The 17,860-nt window shown below is 39.3% G+C and overlaps 1 protein-coding gene across 1 annotated transcript in view; it reads left to right on the top strand.

Annotated features, from left to right (window-relative positions):
• Positions 1–17,804, top strand: part of LOC127218496 (SH3 domain-containing kinase-binding protein 1) — a gene marked incomplete at its 3' end in the record, with an annotated part of 106,548 nt that extends 88,744 nt beyond the window's left edge. The window contains exon 7 of the mRNA XM_051179534.1: positions 17,729–17,804. Coding sequence (XP_051035491.1) covers positions 17,729–17,804 — 76 coding nt within the window. The remainder of the gene's footprint in view (positions 1–17,728) is intronic.
• Positions 17,805–17,860: the final 56 nt, after the last annotated feature.

Below are 17,860 nucleotides of genomic sequence, written 5' to 3' on the forward strand. Positions count from 1 at the left end.
AGCACAGAAGAGATAAAACTTGAAAAATGAGTGGTGAAACATATACCATTTGCCCATATGGTAAGGCTTTAATTTGTGTAAAACTCAGGCATCTTAAAGAGAATTTACAGCCTTAAGAAAACTGTCTTCTTCCTCTTCATATTTGCTGTTAAATTGACATTAAATGAATGAAATGTGAATGAATGTGAAAGACAGCCAAGTACAGACCATATTAAACTTCTGCTCTACAAGACTAGAAATGGTTATTTTTTAATTCTTTATTAAAATGCTTTCATGGGGCTTGGAAGATGGCCAAGTGGGTAAGAACTATAAGTCAAGGGGAGCTGAGTTCAAATTCCTAGCACCCATGTCAAAGCTGGACATGGCTGTACATGTCTGTACCTCCAGCCTTAGGGGGAAAAGATAGGCAGATCCTGGGAGCTCACTAGCTAGCCAAACTAGCTGAAACTAAAGGCTTTTGGTGCAGTGAAAGACCTATGTGAAGAAAATAATATAGAGAATATTCAAGGAATACTCTCACTGCCACCTCTGACCTCTGGTTTCACATGCATGTACACGTATACTATACAAGCACCCTATTAAAATATGTACAAAATATAAACATACAAATGCTATACTTTTAAAAATGTGCGTTTATTAGGGTCTGGGGAGGTGGCTGAGTTGGTAGAGTGCTTGCCACTGACCTGAGTTCAGCATGCGTTTTTAAAGAGAGAGACAGAGACAGAGAGACAGAAACTGGATGGCATGGTCCTGCAATCCTAGCACTGTAGCACTAGGAAGGTCGCGACAGGAGCATATGCAAAGCTAGTATTGCCTAATCTATGTACTCTATGTTGAGAGAGAGATATTGTTTCAAGAAAAGAAATAAAGATGGAGAGTTTTGGAAGATATTTGACTTCAGCCTCTGACCTTCACATACACTTGCATATATATGTACATATAACCCCAAACATGTATCCAAATGCATGGATATAAGCATGTATACATATACCACATGTTCATGTACACACACACACACACACTTCTTGAAAAAAAGTATATATCCAATCTGTTCTCATCCCTAGCTAGAATCCCATTTTAGTATAAGTCAGTCTTGATTTTTAAAAGTAAGCAAATCAAGATCATGTTCATTGGAAATGTTTCTTTCTTTCTTTTTTTTAAATTCTATTTACTTACTTTTTTAAAGACATTTATTATGTATACGGTGTTCTGCCTGCATGCATGCTTACAAGCCAGAAGGCGGCACCAGATCTCATTACAGATGGTTGTGAAACCACCATGTGGTTGCTGGGAATTGAACTCAGGACCTCTGGAAGAACAGCCAGGGCTCTTAACCTCCAAGCCATCTCTCCAGCCCTGGAAATGTTTCTTAAAGAAAGGAAAACGTCTATGAAATTGATAAAATTTCAAAATTGGGATATTTCTCAGTAAATAACTACTACTAACATTAGTAGGTAGTCCTGTGTTTGTTCACATTTGTCATTACTTGAAGCCATACTTTTTTAAAAACCAGAAGTGAATACTCTGTAAGCATTGTCCTTTATAAAAGATTTAAAATTTTATTTTTATTTTATGTGTACTAATGTTTTGCCTTATATATGAATGTGTACCTCATGTATGCCTAGTGCCAGTGGAGACCAGAGAGGGGGCTTCAGTCTCTTCGTGGAGTTACAGATGATTGTGAGCTACTATGTGGGTGCTGGGAATTGAACCCAGGTCCTCTGCAAGTATTCCTAACCACTGAGCAATCTTTTTAGCCCCTGTAAGTGTGGTCTTTGGCTAGAATTGAAGTCCTTTTCAGAAGTACAAATAAGGAATTCATGGGTTTAATTAGTAGAGTGGGAAATACATTCTTGTCTTTGGAAACATATGAAAAAATGGGCATTACTTTGTTTGGAACAGCGTTAATTGGAAATGACTCTACATTATGTTCTTAGTCACTGAAGATATGAGTCGATGACTAGCTATAAGTGAAGGGGGATGACAAATGACAGAGTATGTTCTATATGGGTGGTGTCTTACAAATTACCATCATGATTCATTTTACATCTGATGTTCTTAACATCCTTCCTAATGACTTGGAAATAAAATGGCATGAGAGCCTCATGTGACTACTAGCTAGGAGCTGTTGCAAATCAAATCACACCTTCAGGAGAGAGATCAGTAACTCGGGGAGATAGACTTTAATTTTTAGCTATGTTAACACACTTTGCTACATCTCTCAGAACTTCATTTTTTTCTGATTATAAAATAATGTGAAATACTAGGAAATAAGATGGAAGTCAAAAGCACTAATAATTTAACTTCCCTTGGGTGACAGATGTTACTGTTTTTAAATATTAGCTTTCACTTGGTTGGCCATACATTTTTAAATTGTTGAGGTCATAGCACACATAGAATTGCTTCCACACACACATTTTCTTTTTCCTTTTACTTCTTTTTTAATTATTATATAAAATTTTCCATATCATTACTGACTTCTGACTAACTGCTGTTAGGGATGGGGAGTCAATTGTTTTCTGTTTTGTGGTGGTGATACTGGGGATTAAACCTGAGATTAAACCCAGGACCTTTCACATACTAAACAGGGGCTATACCCTCAGCCCCCCAAGCCCCTATTTGAAAACTTCAGAAAATTACATTCATTTATTTATTTTAATTTGCATTCATATCCTCTCTCCCCGGCCCTCCCATCTGTTTGTGTGTGTACCCACATGTCCTGTAGACAACTTGCTGGAGTAAGTTCTTGGAAATGGAACTCACTCATCAAGCATGGTGGCAGACAGCTTTACCACTGAGCCATCTCACCAGCCCCCTTGCTAATCTTGAGAGAAGCCTTTCAGTGCTGCTTTTGGCAAGAGGCTTGGCCACTTCCAGGTAGAGGCTTGTGAATTCAACTTTTCAGTTTAAATAACTGTTAGTAATTTCCTAGTGGCTCTAAAAGTCTGTACCATGTGAGTGTGTGGTCTCATTTGGCCAATTACCTTGGGAGGAGTATCTGTTTGGCCCAGTAATTTAGAATTTCTTCATCCATTACTGAATGGATGCCAGGCTTAGTAAAAGATGGTTTGGGATAGTTTTCAGTGGTGGTGTGTTTGCTCCTGAGTATCAAAATTCTCAATAAAAGGCTTTCTGTTCTCAGACAACAGGCCGTTTTCCCCAGACACATGTCTTGTTGTTTTTCCATCAGCAACAGTAGAGAACAGTTTGGGTGCAGCCAGAAGCAGCTGGCATGGCACACACTCTAGGGTCCTCTGGGATGTTGTCCTGGTCACTCACTGTAGGTGTCACCTTTATTGACTGGCCGTGTCTGTGGGTTGTGGCCTTTGGCTTACCTCAGCTCCCCTCTCCCACGCTAATCTTCACCTCCCAGGCAGCAGCAGCTCTGTGGAAGTTACTGCTATTTTTCATCCCTTCCCAGTTTCTAGATTTATCAGTTTCCTCCAGGCATATCTCTGCTCTGTAACTGTCTTGTAAAAGCTGTTTTCCTGTCCACAAGCAAAGGAATGGGCAGCTAGCCTACTACTGAATTAAAAAAAAAATCCTATTGTAATAGAGCATTCCTTAAAACTAGACTTCACATAAAGGTAATGCAATGATTAATTTTTCCCTTTTGTGTGTGTGTACGTGGTGTGTATGTGTATGTATGTATGCATTCCTTTTTGTGTATGAAGGTATTTGTGCACATGTAGGAGCATGCATATGAAAGCTTGAAGTTGATATTGGTACTCCTCCTCAATTGATCCCTATTTCACCTTCATTGACACATGGTCTCTCAATCAACCCAAGAGCTCACTGATGTGGCTAGTCTCGATAGGAGGCTTGCTCTCGGGATCCCTGTCTGTGCTTGTCTGAGACTGGTATTATAGACAGGCTGCCAGCTCATCAGTCATTTCATGTGAGCTCCTAGGATCTGAACTTAAGGCCTTGAACTTGTACAAGATAAGCACTTTAAATATCGAGTAGATGCTAGAGCCAGACTGAGTTTTTAATTCAGTAAAATCCAACAACAAATGCTTTACATACCTGTCATTATATCCTTGTAGGAAATCCGTGACTTTAAAAAAAAAAAAAAAAACAACTTTATCTTTATTTCAGAAGAGGAAACTGACATAAGGAGAAGTGAAGTAATTTGCCCAAGATCACATAGCACTTTTAGAGACCATCTCTACTCAGTACAAACGTTATTACTAGATGCCAAAAGAAGGGATTGATTTGTTTCACTGTGATGTTCCTAGCACCCACATAAGACTATATTTTCTGATGGATGGTGAATCACTGTTTGCCAGAAGTATTTAGCTTATTCAATCCATAAGGTATTTGGAAAGATTGAAAGGTGCCCAGGGCAGCCCTACCCCATCATGTCTTCTCCTAGTTAATGAAACAGACATAGAAAAAGTCAGAAACCCAAGATCAAGGACAATAAGATACCCTCTGAAATGAGAGAGCACTTCTGTCTTGTTGCCTAAAACATTTTCATGGGAAGCACAGATTATAGGTTAGATTTGCCCCATTGTTGAATATGTCCTATTCACACATGACAGGAATGCCCTGATTTTAGGTTAATTTGACCTGTCTTTGGAGAATCCCATTCTTGACTGTTTTGGTGTTTCTTTTATTTTTTATTTATATTTAGTTATATATGTAGGCATTTTCCTACATTTATCCATATGCACCATGTATGTGCCTAGTTGCCTTCAGAGACTAGAAGACATAGAATCCTCTGGAACTGGAGTTACCGATGTAAGCTACTGTGTGGGTGCTGCGAATCAAACCTGGGTCCTTTGGAAAAGCAGCCAGTGTGTGTTCTTTACTACTGAACCATCTCCAGTCCATGAAAAAAAAGGACTTATTTTCTTATGTTCAAGTATGTGTGTGTGTGTACATGCTCATGCATGTGAATACTGATACCTATGTAAGCCTTGGATACCCTTGGAGCTATAGTGCTTGTGAGTTGCCAGACATGAGTGCTGGGAGTTAAACTGAAAAAGCAATGCACACTCTTAACTGATGATCCTTTTCTCTACCCTATCTTTTCTTTTAACTCCATGTACAGCATATGCTATCCTTAAACTCACAGTCATCCTCCATCAACCTCCCAAATATTAGGATTGCAGGCATGTTGCCAGCATGGCCCACTGGGATTTCTATTCTTGAAATATATTGGAGTCACTCTTCTAAGTCTATTGCTATGTGCACAGAAGACATATCACATGTATACCTGACCTCCAAGAAACACCATGAACCTGAATTCATAATAAAATAATACCTAAATAATAAGTAAATAAAATAATAATAAATAAAAAAATAATAAAATACCTAAAAATAAAGCCATCTTGCCTATGTACGTGTTTATGCACATGTATCTGGAAGCCAGGGATCTAGTTCATTATTTGTTTTCTAGGATTGATGTTCATCTTGCTTTTTCAGACAGGATTTCAGTGGGACCTGGAGCTTACCAATAGGCTAGACTGGCTGGCCAGTGAGCCTTAGGGTATCTATTAGCTTCTGCCTCCTCAAAGTTGGGATTACAAGTGTACACAACCATACCTGGCTTTATATGTTGTCTCTGTCTCTGAGGGTCAAACTCAAGGTTCTTCCTTACCCAACAAATGTTCTGTGGATTGAGCTACCGCCTCAATCCTTAAATGACTTTGGATTATTTTCTCTGTAAGTTAGGGGAGCCCATATGATTATTTAGAAGGAGTGTTAGTCATTAGAAGTTTGCAGAGATGGTAGTGAAAAGAAAGAATGAATTTCACATTATTAAGACTTCATGGAATCCACAGGTTATCTTTTATAGGAGGATTTCACTTAAGACTGGGGCTGAACATAGTAGTATTGATAACATATATAAATGGATTTATAGGTAGGGTTGTAGTTTGATGTTAAAGCCTAGAAAGCATGAAGCTCTCAGTTCAATTCCCAGCACTACAGAATAAATGACATTTTATAGTATAGTAATCCTTTGACATTTATGTGGGTTGTTTATAGGAACTCCTACATCTCTTATATAAAATATGAATAGTTGTATTGTTTAGTAATGATGATAAGAAAAATGATACAGCACAGAGGCAGTATATTTCCCAAATACTTTAATTCTGGAGTAATTGTGACTGTGGATGCAGACTCCACAGATGCAGAGGAGTTTCTGTGCTCCCAACCTGTTTCATTTTTATGACTAGCTTCATTCCCTTAGTATAATGTCCACCAGGATCATTCATGTTATGGTATTACCCTTGCCTTTTTATGTGCTCTAAGGGTTTTCAAAAATGTGGTTCTACTTGAAAACAGTGTAACAAATCATGGCTCCAGTATAACCTGCTTTGGACTGAAGCTACTTCATGTTACTTCCATGCTCTGAAGGAGGGAAAGCTTTCTCTGGAAATTCATTCTGGGAAAAGAATTTTTAGGAAACAAACTTGGTTAAACAATTTATTTTAAATTTGTCAGGTTCAAAAGATATGTTTTTATATGTGTCAAGAGCTTCTCATATGTGTATGTGTGCATATATACACATATGTACATGTATACACACACACACAGAGTTTTCCAATGGGAGATTGACTGGTGTTTTCACAGGAAGCTGCATGTTCAAAGCTATTACAAACCTACTATTTTGCCTCTAAGTTTCTGCACTAGCAGCAGAGCACAGAGAAACATATCTTCTTTGACCCTTTCTGTTAGGTCCTGAACCCAGGGACCTATCTCTGTGATTAACTCCTTAGAGTGAGCTTACTGTTGTCTCTTTTCACATGTTTGGTACCCACTAAGTGTGCGATATGTATACATGCAGACTGAAGAATGAAACAAAATCGGAAGTGTTTCTGTCATATTCAAACCATGTTACCATCACTGATTTGTGCCTGTAGTAGCTGTGAGCTGTGACTAGGCAGACACAGTTTCACTGCTTAACTGGAGGATGAAGGCAGCTCCCCCACTGTCACTTTAGTTTATCCTTTTGTTTCTTCTTCATTTCTCATCAGTCACATCCCAAATTGGATCATCACACCTCTCTTGACTTTTCCTGGTGACCAGATGTCTTGGGGGATAAGTCACAAACTACTGTAACAGTGGCTTTAATGTACCTCTGCCTCCACCCACATCACACTGTGAACATCTGCTCATGACTCAACTGATTCTCCTGCCTCAGTCTCATGAGTGTACCCACTATACCCAGCTCCTAAATTCATTCTTGCTTTAGTTGCTTTTCTTCAACTAAACCACCCTTTCTACTACAGTCTTAGCCTGACTCCTACCCATATTTCTGAATTTAGCACAAACCTCATTGCTGCTGTCTTTGAGGTTTATTTTCTCATGTAGATTGGCTAGCAACTATTTTTTCCTCTTCTGGAGGTGCATTTACTGTACCGTTTATCCTTTCAACTATGATGCCTATCTAATGAGTCTGACCCTGCTGCTAATCCAGAACTCACTGATGATCCAGGACCCTGCTGAGTCTCTCATGTTTATATATGCAGTAGCCAGCACATAAAGCACCATCGAGGCAAATATTTATTTTAGTGTTTAAAAGAAGATTGTATAATGGTAATAGTTAGTGCAAAGAAACAGGATTTAATATCAAGCAATCAGTTAAGCATCATGTGATAGATACTATGTATGGCATGGCTAAAGGAAATCTTTACAATTTTCTTGAATTTAAAGTCTAAGAGTATACTTTGACAGTTGCCTTCCTCAGAGCAACCTTTACAACTCTGTTCCTCAGACTATAGATGAGGGGATTCAGCATAGGGATCACTACTGTGTAGAAATCAGACAGCACCTTGTTCTCTTCAGTAGAGTCATTGGACTTGGGTATCACATAAATGAAGGTAATGATCCCATAGTAGAGAGTGACTGCAGTGAGGTAGGAGAAATAGCTGGAGAGGGCCTTGTTGTAGTCCTCAGTGGAGTGTATCTTCAGGATGGTGATAAGAATGTAGATGTAGGAGATACCTAAGACAAACACTGGCACCACAATAATGGACATGGAGGCGATGCTTCCAGTAACAAAGACATCTGAGCAGGACAGTTTCAGCAAAGAGGAGAAGTCACAGAAAAAGTGATCTATCTGATTTGGTCTACAGAACGACAGATTTAACAAAGAGTAAGTAAATACCAAACCATTCAGGCAGCTACCAACATAGGCAGCTCCTAACTGTAGAAGGCAGACTCTGGGCTACATGAGCATGGAGTAGAGGAGAGGTGAACAGAGTGCTACATAGTGATAATAAACCATGGCAACCAGCAGGAAGCACTTAATTGACCCAAATGACACTGTTATATAGAGATGGGCTTCACAGGCTGACATTTCCAAGAAGTTCTATAGGTGTTATAACTAAGACTGAGGTTGAATATATGATGTCTACAAAAGCCAGATAGCTGAGAAATATGTACATGGGTGCGTGCAACTGAGAAGAAATTCTTATCAGCATGATGATGCTGATATTGCCTACTAAAGTGACAATGTATACACCTAGAAATATCACAAAAAATATCATACATTGTGTAGGGTCCTCTATTAGTTCTAAAATGATTCGCTGTGTCATGGTGATGTGGTTTCCAGGATCTGTCTTATGTGTGAAGTGCTCATCTTGTACATTGCTGGGTTTCTTTGATTTTCCTCACACTTTCACATGATTATCTCCTCTGCCCCATATGTAAATTCTGCATTCTTTGAAATTCTGCTTTTGTGCTTTTATCTTTGAAGAAAATGAAAATGATGAAAGAATAAAAAAAGTAGTTTTGCCCTCAAGTTATCTTACATATAGAAATATCTTGAGTTAAGTGTGGGATTCATGTCAGTAGAAAATGTTGGTTAAAGCTGATACATTATTTGCTGGACTTTAGTTGAATCTTACAGTTGAGATGTGCTCATGTATAGGTGAGACCCCCAGGTAGGTGAAAGCTAAGAGCTTGCTGTGATTATATAAAGAAATGCACAGAACTAGAATGGCTCTTTGTGTGAATTAATTTCATATAACTGCTTCATGGGAACACTGGGGCTTGGTCAGTGTTTGATGTTTAAGCATGACAAACCAAACACATATTAACAGCTGCCATATCATCCTTTTCTCTCCTTTACCTACCCAGTCTCTTCCTAAATTCTCCAAATACATATAAAATGAAGGTATTGTTAATCAGAAGACAAGAAGCCATTCCTCTGGTACAAGTAGTGTTTATAATTTTTCTTTATCTAACATGTTATAGAATACTGTTTTTAAGATGTGTTACATTTGTTTATACTGTGGAACATTTGTTTAATGGTGCAAATATATGATGCATTCTTTTACATTGCATTTGTTCAACTCTGTGAAGCTGTGTTACTTTGCCTGTCTAAAACATCTGATTGGTCTAATAAAGAGCTGAATGGCTAATAGCTAGGTACGAGAAAGAATAGGAGGAACTTCCAGGCAGAGATAATAAATAGGAGAAGAACATAAGAGGGGGATCAAGGAATGAGAAAAGAAGGAGAGGAGGACTCCAGAGGCCAGCCACCCAGCCACACAGCCACCCAGCCACACAGCCATCCATAGAGTAAGAGTAAAAGTAAGATTACAGAAGTAAGAGAAAGATAAAAGGCCCAGAGGCAAAAGATAGTGTGATAATTTAAGTTAAGAAAATCTAGCTAGAAACAAGCCAAGCTAAGGTGAGGCATTCATAAATAATAATAAGGCTCTGTATGATTAATTTGGAAGCTGGGTGGTGGGCTCCCCCAAAAGAGCCAAAGAGTAAAAAACAAACAAAAACAACCCAACAACAATAACAGCAAAAAATAGCTTCCTAAAGTATAACGGCAGGTTGTATTTTGTGAAAGTGGTACATGGAATGGACATTGACTTTGATTTATTATTCTGTGAATGAGATGATTCTTTAACAAGCTGGCACGCAGGTTCCTCTCCTGAGAACAGTGAGGGCAAAATACAAACAGTATTTTCATATATATTGTCAAGTGTTTGGAGAGCCAATATCTGTGACTTTAATATTGTCTGGATTACATTCTGCACCTCATTGAGCACTTAAGCATGGGTGGAAGCTTCAAATAACTCTCTAAAAATTATTTTGATTTTACAGAGAGGCAGTCTTCACCCTTCCTGTTACTGTTGTGTGGCCCTTTTTATCTTTTTAAGGCATGCTTTCAGAGGTGTTCAATAAACAAATGCGCCAGATCAGATCCTGGCAGGAAATAGTGATAAGTATCAGAACCTGACTCAAATTCTTCACACAAACAACTAATCCTCTCTGTGTGTCTCTTTCTCTCGGTCTCTCTCTCTCTCTCTCTCTCTCTCTCTCACATTCGTGTGTGTGTGTGTGTGTGTGTGTAAACATAAAATATATTTTATATGTATGTAGTAAAATGATATATTTTATATGTATGTAGTAAAATGATAGATACGAACAATTTTTTTCATAAACATATTGAAAGAGGAACTCTGGAAGCTCTCGTGGAAGAATCTAAGTTGCTGAATTTAAAGAGTGTTTGTTATTAGTCTTGAAGGGATAAGAGAAGATATGACCTGTTAGGAGGTATGGCAAGGTGTAATAATTAGAAGTAAATCTTTAAATTTCTTCTTTGGAGATACCTTAGTTAGGGTTTCTATTGCTGAAATGAAGAGTTATGACCAAAACGCAAGTTGGGGAGGAAAGAGTTTATTTGGCTTACACTCCTATATCACTGTTCATCTCTAAAGGTGATCAGGACAGGAACTCAAACAGGGCCGGAACTTGGAGGCAGGAGCTGATGCAGAGACCATAGAGAGTTATTGCTTACTTGCTTGCTTCCTCTGGATTGCTAAGCCTGCTTTCTTATAGACCCCAGGATCAGCAGCTCAGGAATGGCACCATCCACCATGGGCTGGGCCCTACCCCATTGGTCACTAGTTAAGAAAATGCCTTAAGTCATATCTTATGGAGCCGTCTTCTCAATTGAGGTTCATTCCTCTCAGATGACTCTAGTTTATGTGTCAAGTTGACATAATACTGGCCAGCACAGGGGATTTACATGAGTAGTAATCAAGGAGCAGTACAAGTTCTGGTTACTTTGATGTAGGTGTGTTAAGAGGGTGTAGAGGGTGCTGGAAAATTATTTTATGACAGATCAACAAGGAAGATTGAGTCTGGGCAGGATCCTTGTCTGAAAAATTATTAATGTAATTGCTGAAAGAGAAAAAAGGGTTTAGATCAGAGTCAAAGAGGGAGAAACATGCAGTAAGAACTTTGTTGCTGGATCCACTGGAAGGTGTGGCAAGGATCATTGGAGGTGAGTTCCAGGTCATGATTCTAGGATACAGAGAAGATAGTTAAAACAGCTTAGGAAAGGGATAGTGTTCACTTACTTGTTCAATATACTGCTCATTCTTGTGGTGTCTCACTAGCTGTCAAAAGATATTCTATGCTCAGAGAAGATTGGAATAGACTGAGACAAACTTAGGGATAAAGTTAAAAATTAACTATAGAACTTATGCAGTACTCAGTGTTTTCCAAATGTACCATTAGGGATTAGGTGTTTTGGTATTTAGTCATTTGGTTAGTAGAGCATTGTAGGGGAACCCACTTCAGAAAATTATTTCAGGATTGTGTGTGTGTGTGTGTGTGTGTGTGTGTGTGTGTGTACATGAATGTACATTTAAAAAGAAAGGTGGAGCCTAGGAAAACATTGGACCATGTAGGTAGTGTACTTTCACAAGTGACCAGGCTGGGGAATATTGATGTATGACAATGACTGAGGTGGTGGGGTCCTTTGGTTTTTCAGGGAGGACATCTTTCTTTGTACTTGATATGACAAGAGGCCTACATATGTCAGGTTTAATGAGGAGTGGATGAAACTCCCTGCTTTACCCAGCAACCACATACTAATGAATGTCAAGATCTTGCTCAGTTTCTGAAAAAAAAGGTACTTAAACTGCCAAATGTTTTAGAGTTAGCAAGAGCTTCTAAAGCAGCGGTGAATTAGACAAGGCTTTAACTGTGGTTAGGCAAAGAGGTTCGGCGAATTTGGATTGAAATTTTCAAAACAACTCAGGTAGATGAAAGTCATTCCAATAACCCTTAAGTCTGTTTTTTTTTTTGGTTTGGTTTTTTTGAGACAGGTTTGCTCTGTGTAGCTTTGGCGCCTGTCCTGGAACTAGCTCTGTAGACCAGGCTGACCTCAAACTCACAGAGATCCACCTGCCTCTGCCTCCTGAGTGCTGGGATTAAAGGCATGTACCACCAACACCCGACAACCCTTAAGTCTCAAGCTCAATTTTATAATAAGAAAAAATTATCATCTTTGAACTTTCACTTTTAAGTATTTATTTTGCTTCTTTGAGGCTGGGTTTTGCTGTGCTTCCCCAGCTGGTCTTGAATTCAATAATCCTCCTGCATCAGCCTTCTCAAGTGCTGAGGTTTACAGGAACAAGCTACCATGCCCAGCAGAAGATTATTCTTAGCATTTTGTTTTTCTCATAGTTAACTTTAAAAGATAGACTTCAGAGAGTGCTCCCTGAAAAGTTGGAACTGACATAGCAACATGGGAGATATTTCAAAGCAAACCCTGACCCTGGACAACACTACATGTACTAGACCATACCTTTTATTTTTAGAAATTCAAGATGTGTTTTACTATGGCATATCTTCTGTTGGTATCATACAGTTGAAGTGGGGTCCACCAAATGCAATTACTTACAAAACTGAGAGCATTCCAGTGAGAGTTCACAAGGCACGCCATTGTAAAGACAGCTCTTTGTATTGGTTCTTTTCTGGCTTTGACATGCTCGGCTCCTACCACTCCCTACAGAACTCCCAGAAGACTTCATAATGCCATGAGTCATCAGGTGTTCATGACAGGACTGTGTGAAAATAAAGATAAGAGTTTTGGTGGAAGACAAAAACAGAAAAGCTGCAGATACAGTTACATATAGTCACAGTTTTGTACTGCCTTTCATCACTATACCCTGTATCTCTCCATCTCCTGGGAATGAGAAGGATAAGGGTAACCATAGTGTACTCTTGGGTACAAATTAACCAGCTCCACAAAGTTGTTATTTCAATGTTCATCAGCTTCCTCCCTTCTTGTCAGGTTTTTGTTTGTTTTTTTGTTTTTTGGGGTTTTTTTTTTTGTTTTGGTTTTTGTTGTTGTTTTTTGTATTTTTTTTTTTTTTGCGTCATATTAAACAGGCCCTAATGAATTCATAATGAACAGTAAGAGAAAAGGTACTATCAGATTCTAGTGTTATCTAAAGAATAACATGAAAGAGCTATCTTTGATCTTGGTTTTTACCCTTGTGTTTGCCTTTCTGTGAGTGCATGAGTAATGGCTTCATGTAGGTTCTCAGACTATCTAGAACAGCTGCCACCCCTGCCTCAATGATTCTGGCTACCTTGGGGATTGCAAGACTTGTGTGTAGTGGTCTTTGGAAAGGGAACTTTCAGAGGTAGGATTTATGTATTTTCCTGTAATTAGAAACTTTTTACACTCAAGGGAGTTTGCAACTGAATTGTAACAGCAGAGGAGGGATTTTACACCAGTGATTTGAGCAGGATGCTGTATTCCGATTTCATGGTCACAAAGAGAAGCAGATACATTCATCATTTGGGAACTGGATTTTCCTGAACTCAGATCCAGTGATTGTCTTTATCTTGGCTTGTAAAGGGGAAAATGTTACTTACTCTACTAATTGAAATCATATGGTGCTTATCTGTTCTGATGCTGTACTGCTGGATCTCGTGGCATTAGAAACACATGTGTATGAAACTCCCTGCCTTCTACCCCTGCGTGTGTACCAAATTTTGTTTAGTGCTCTTGGTAAAAGCTAGAGGGAGATGGATTGATATTATTATTAAATAGTCAAAGGAATATATTTTCTGATTTTTAAAATTAGGGTTTTTTTTAATATTTTGTTATTTTTTTTTTACATTATAGGGGTTTTGTCTGCATGGATGTGTACCATGTGCAGACAATGCCCATGGAGGCCTGAAGAGTGCAGCCCTTGGAACTGGAGTTCACAGCTGTGAACTGCTGAGAGGGTTCTGGAAAGTGAATCTGGGTCTTCTTCAGGAGTAGTATGTGCTCTTAACTGCTGAGCCATCTCTTCAGTCCTGGTTTTGTTTTTAAAGATGTATTTATTATTTTTATTTATACATATATTGTATGCCTACATGAATTTATATGCACCACATTTGAGCAGATGCCTTCAGACTCCAGAGGGCATTTAATTTCCTGGAACTGAAGTCACAGGTGTGTGAGCTGCCTGATGTAGGTACTAGAAACCAAACCCTGGTCCTCTGCTAGAGCGGTTATGTGCTCTGAATCGCTGACCCATCTCTCTAGCTGCTAAATTAGGTATTAAATTGAGTTTGGGCAGTAGGTAAGAGACAAAAAGTGATGCCAATGTGATAATTACTGAGTCTTCAAGCATATCCAAAGCATCAGCCTATTTATGGAGTATTCAGCTCTGTATGTTCCTCTATGTACATAACTACTGCCGTTCCAGGCAGTGGCCTCCAGGTTAGGGCACAAGCACACCAGATCAGCATAGATGTTTTGCTGGGAACTGTTTAGGCACTTACACAGAAGGCAAAAGGAAATGTAGGGCCAAGCTAGAGAGCAGAATGTGAGAGTCTGTTCCTTCTGAAGTCACACAGTGAAATGAGGCTGCTAGCTCAACTAGGCCTTATGCCATGTCAGCACAACCTGCCCTCCCCCCTGCTGCCCTGCCCCCCTGCAGGTGCTTTTCTGTGCTTGTCCTTGACAAATCATCTTCCTTATGATACTCAGGAGGGTGAGAAGTTGTCATTATGTGAAAGAGGCCTTTAGAGGAGGTCCTCAGTCCTCTGGCACGACCAAGAATGAGTCTAACCTTTGCTGCCTTCCAGATGCTTGAAAGCCCCTGTTTTATTTGTGCATGTATATGTGGGCCTGCCTTGTAGCTGAGCTCCAGTTATATATAGTGTAGATGCACATGTGCAGTTTAAGTAGCAGCTTTAAGTTCTTAAACCAGGAGAAAAGAGAAAGAGCATGTTGTGGAAAGGGAGAGGAAGAAGCATTAAAAGATGTTTTATACTGTATCCAGGTATGGAAACAGGAATCAGAGTTTTTAATCCAATAAAGGACATTTAATTCTCACTAACAGAATTCCTGCTACATCTGGATCAGTGGTTCTCAAACTCTAGCATGCATCAGAATCCCACAGAGGGTGTGTCCCCTCAGAGACTGCTGGGTACCATCCCCAGGGTTTCTGATTGAGAAAGTCTGGGGATAAGGCCTGAACGTGCTCAGCTGACATGTTTTCCAGGCTTTGTCACTTGACTAGCCAGTGTAGCTTCTAGCTGAGAGAGAAGCACCACGGTGCTTTCTGTCTCCGGAATTCTGTGGGACCCTACTGAATGGGAAGAGCATGGCTTACCCTCTAGACTTCTTGTTATGATCCACAAAGGCAAAGAATGTAAGGTTCACCTCCCCCCAGAAGATGAGCATACTACAAACTTTACTATGACCCCAATTGCTGGAACCCATGAAAGCCATTGCACTGTAATTTTCTGAAAAACAAAATTGAAGAGAAAAGGCAAGGTGCACATTCATTTCTTCTGTAAGTGCAGTAAACTGGTACTCCTTCGTGGTGTCTGGTAACTTGGACATTCTGGTAAATCAAGATGTCAGGCATGAAGTCAGCACTTTATTTGGTTCCCACAGGAGAAATTATAAGGTTCTGAAATCTGTTAAGACTTTCTCCAGAAGAAGGTACTTCTGCTTTAAAGCCCAGGACATTCAATCATTTCATTCCTCTGTTTTGTGACTGCTTGCTTGTTTATTTGTTTTAGGAGAGTGAACAAATATGGAAAACAGCCCCTTGCTATTGTTGCATTTCCAGATTCCTTCTTTTCACTGTTAGTGATAACTGGGGTTTTCCTTGTTTTTGTTTGCCTCTACCTAAAGTGTTAATGGGAGCAAAGCTTTATTCTAGCCCTCACACCCCAAAGGGAGAGGCAAAGAGGTTGGCAGGCATGCTTCCAGCAGTATGGACAGGAGTGATGGTGAGAATAATGCTTCCAGAGCGTCCAGGTTCCCTCCTGACTTTTCAATACTATACCCAAACTGTTTCTTCATCAAATTTGACCTTGTAGCAGCAGAACATCAACCCTTTTTTTTTTTTAATCTATCTTCCTTGATGTTTCCTAGGAACTGTAAAATACTATTAGTTTGAGTACTTAATGGTAGAAGAGTGGCATATTATTTGGAGTTTTCTTTTTTTATCCAATATAGAAAGCCTATGGCACTAAATAAAAATGTCACCATGTAAAATGAAAGGCTTTCTGTCACAAACATTTTTAAAAATTCATGAAGGTCTGAAGATTTGATTTATCTTTCCCTCTTTCTGTGATTTATTCATATTTAATGTTAGCTTCAACATTTGCAACTTGAGGAACCTTTTCTTTTTTTCTTTTTTTAATTTAAATTTGAAACAAGCTTGTTTTACATACTAATCCCAGGTCCTGCACCCTCCCCTCCTCCCCTGTTTCCCCCACCAACCCCCATCCCATCCCCTTTCTGCTCCCCAGGGAGGGTGAGGCCTTGAAGAAACTTTTCAAATAAAAAATGGCAATTGACTTTCATTTGAAGAAAAATTCAACTATGCCAGTTTTTAATGGAACAGGTTATATTGCTCTCCCTATGTTCAAGGGACAGAGAAGTTTGTTGTTGCAGTGGCTTCATTGTTGGGAATGAAAATTCACATGGCTATTTGATTGTGACAACTGTTTCGCTCATGTCAGCGGACACTTTTCATTGGGCACTAACCTTGTGTACATGGGTACAGTGGTGGAAAGAAGAGTGGGAACAGACCCCACCTCTGGAACCATTGGGTTGGTTTGTTCCTGTGTTTGATTTGAGTTCTGAACCACTGGGTAGCATGTGGCTTTGGAAACATCTTCAGCAGGGATATTATTCACTCTATCCTAAGAATGATTCATAAATAACAACAACAGAATTAGCTTCAAATGAAGGGGAAGGGGAGTCAGAGCGGACTCAAAGAGTTTTTTTTTTTTTTTTTTTTTTTTTTTTTAACGGATTGTGTTTAGGGTCTGAGGTGTGGACCTTTTAGGTCTTGGTAGAATATCCAACTGGTAGGAATGGAGCTGAAGATGCTCCTTGCTTTCGTTTTAGGAGACAGGTATATTCTTTCTAAGAGACAAGAGATTTTTGCTCACATTCATAAGGTAAGTGGAATCTTGAATGGTAAGAAGGAATTACTGTAAAGTCCATTGGCTCTCCACAGTCTAGCTTCTGCCTGCCGCCCACCTTTCACCTCCACCCATTCTCCCGACTCTCATCTCTATATTCCTTCCTTTCATTTCTTCCCACTTGTTTTTACTCGTCCACTATGGGGTTATTGTAGAGCATCTACACTGTGACACACTGGGCCTCCATAAATTCGATCAGCTTGTCATAAAATGAAGGAAACCGTACTTTTTTTCAGACCTGTAAAAAGTATCAAGCTGTCAAGCAGAAGAAAATAGAAGGCACTGGAGAGCCTTCAAGGAAAATGTCCTTTTTATCTATTTTACCCTTTTGTTTGCCACTGACGATAAGATCCATTAATATGTGGCAGCCATTCCGCAGAGCAGTCTCAACTCATGCCTGTGGGTTTTAGAACCAGCTCTGGGGGTTTTCTCATTGTGATTTTGATTTGTTCCTTTGATTAATGGAAAGGATCATCCTGATGTGTAAATCTTCTTCTTCCCTCCGCAGACAATTGGGAAGAAGTTACCTTCAGCTACAGCAACTCCGGATCCATCAAAAACAGAAATGGACAGCAGGACCAAGAGTGAGTTTCCTTAATTGCCAAAAAAAAAAAAAAAAAACCCTCACATACCTCAGAAA

Source organism: Phodopus roborovskii, unplaced genomic scaffold, assembly GCF_943737965.1.
Source record: "Phodopus roborovskii unplaced genomic scaffold, PHOROB, whole genome shotgun sequence".
NCBI lineage: Eukaryota > Metazoa > Chordata > Mammalia > Rodentia > Cricetidae > Phodopus > Phodopus roborovskii.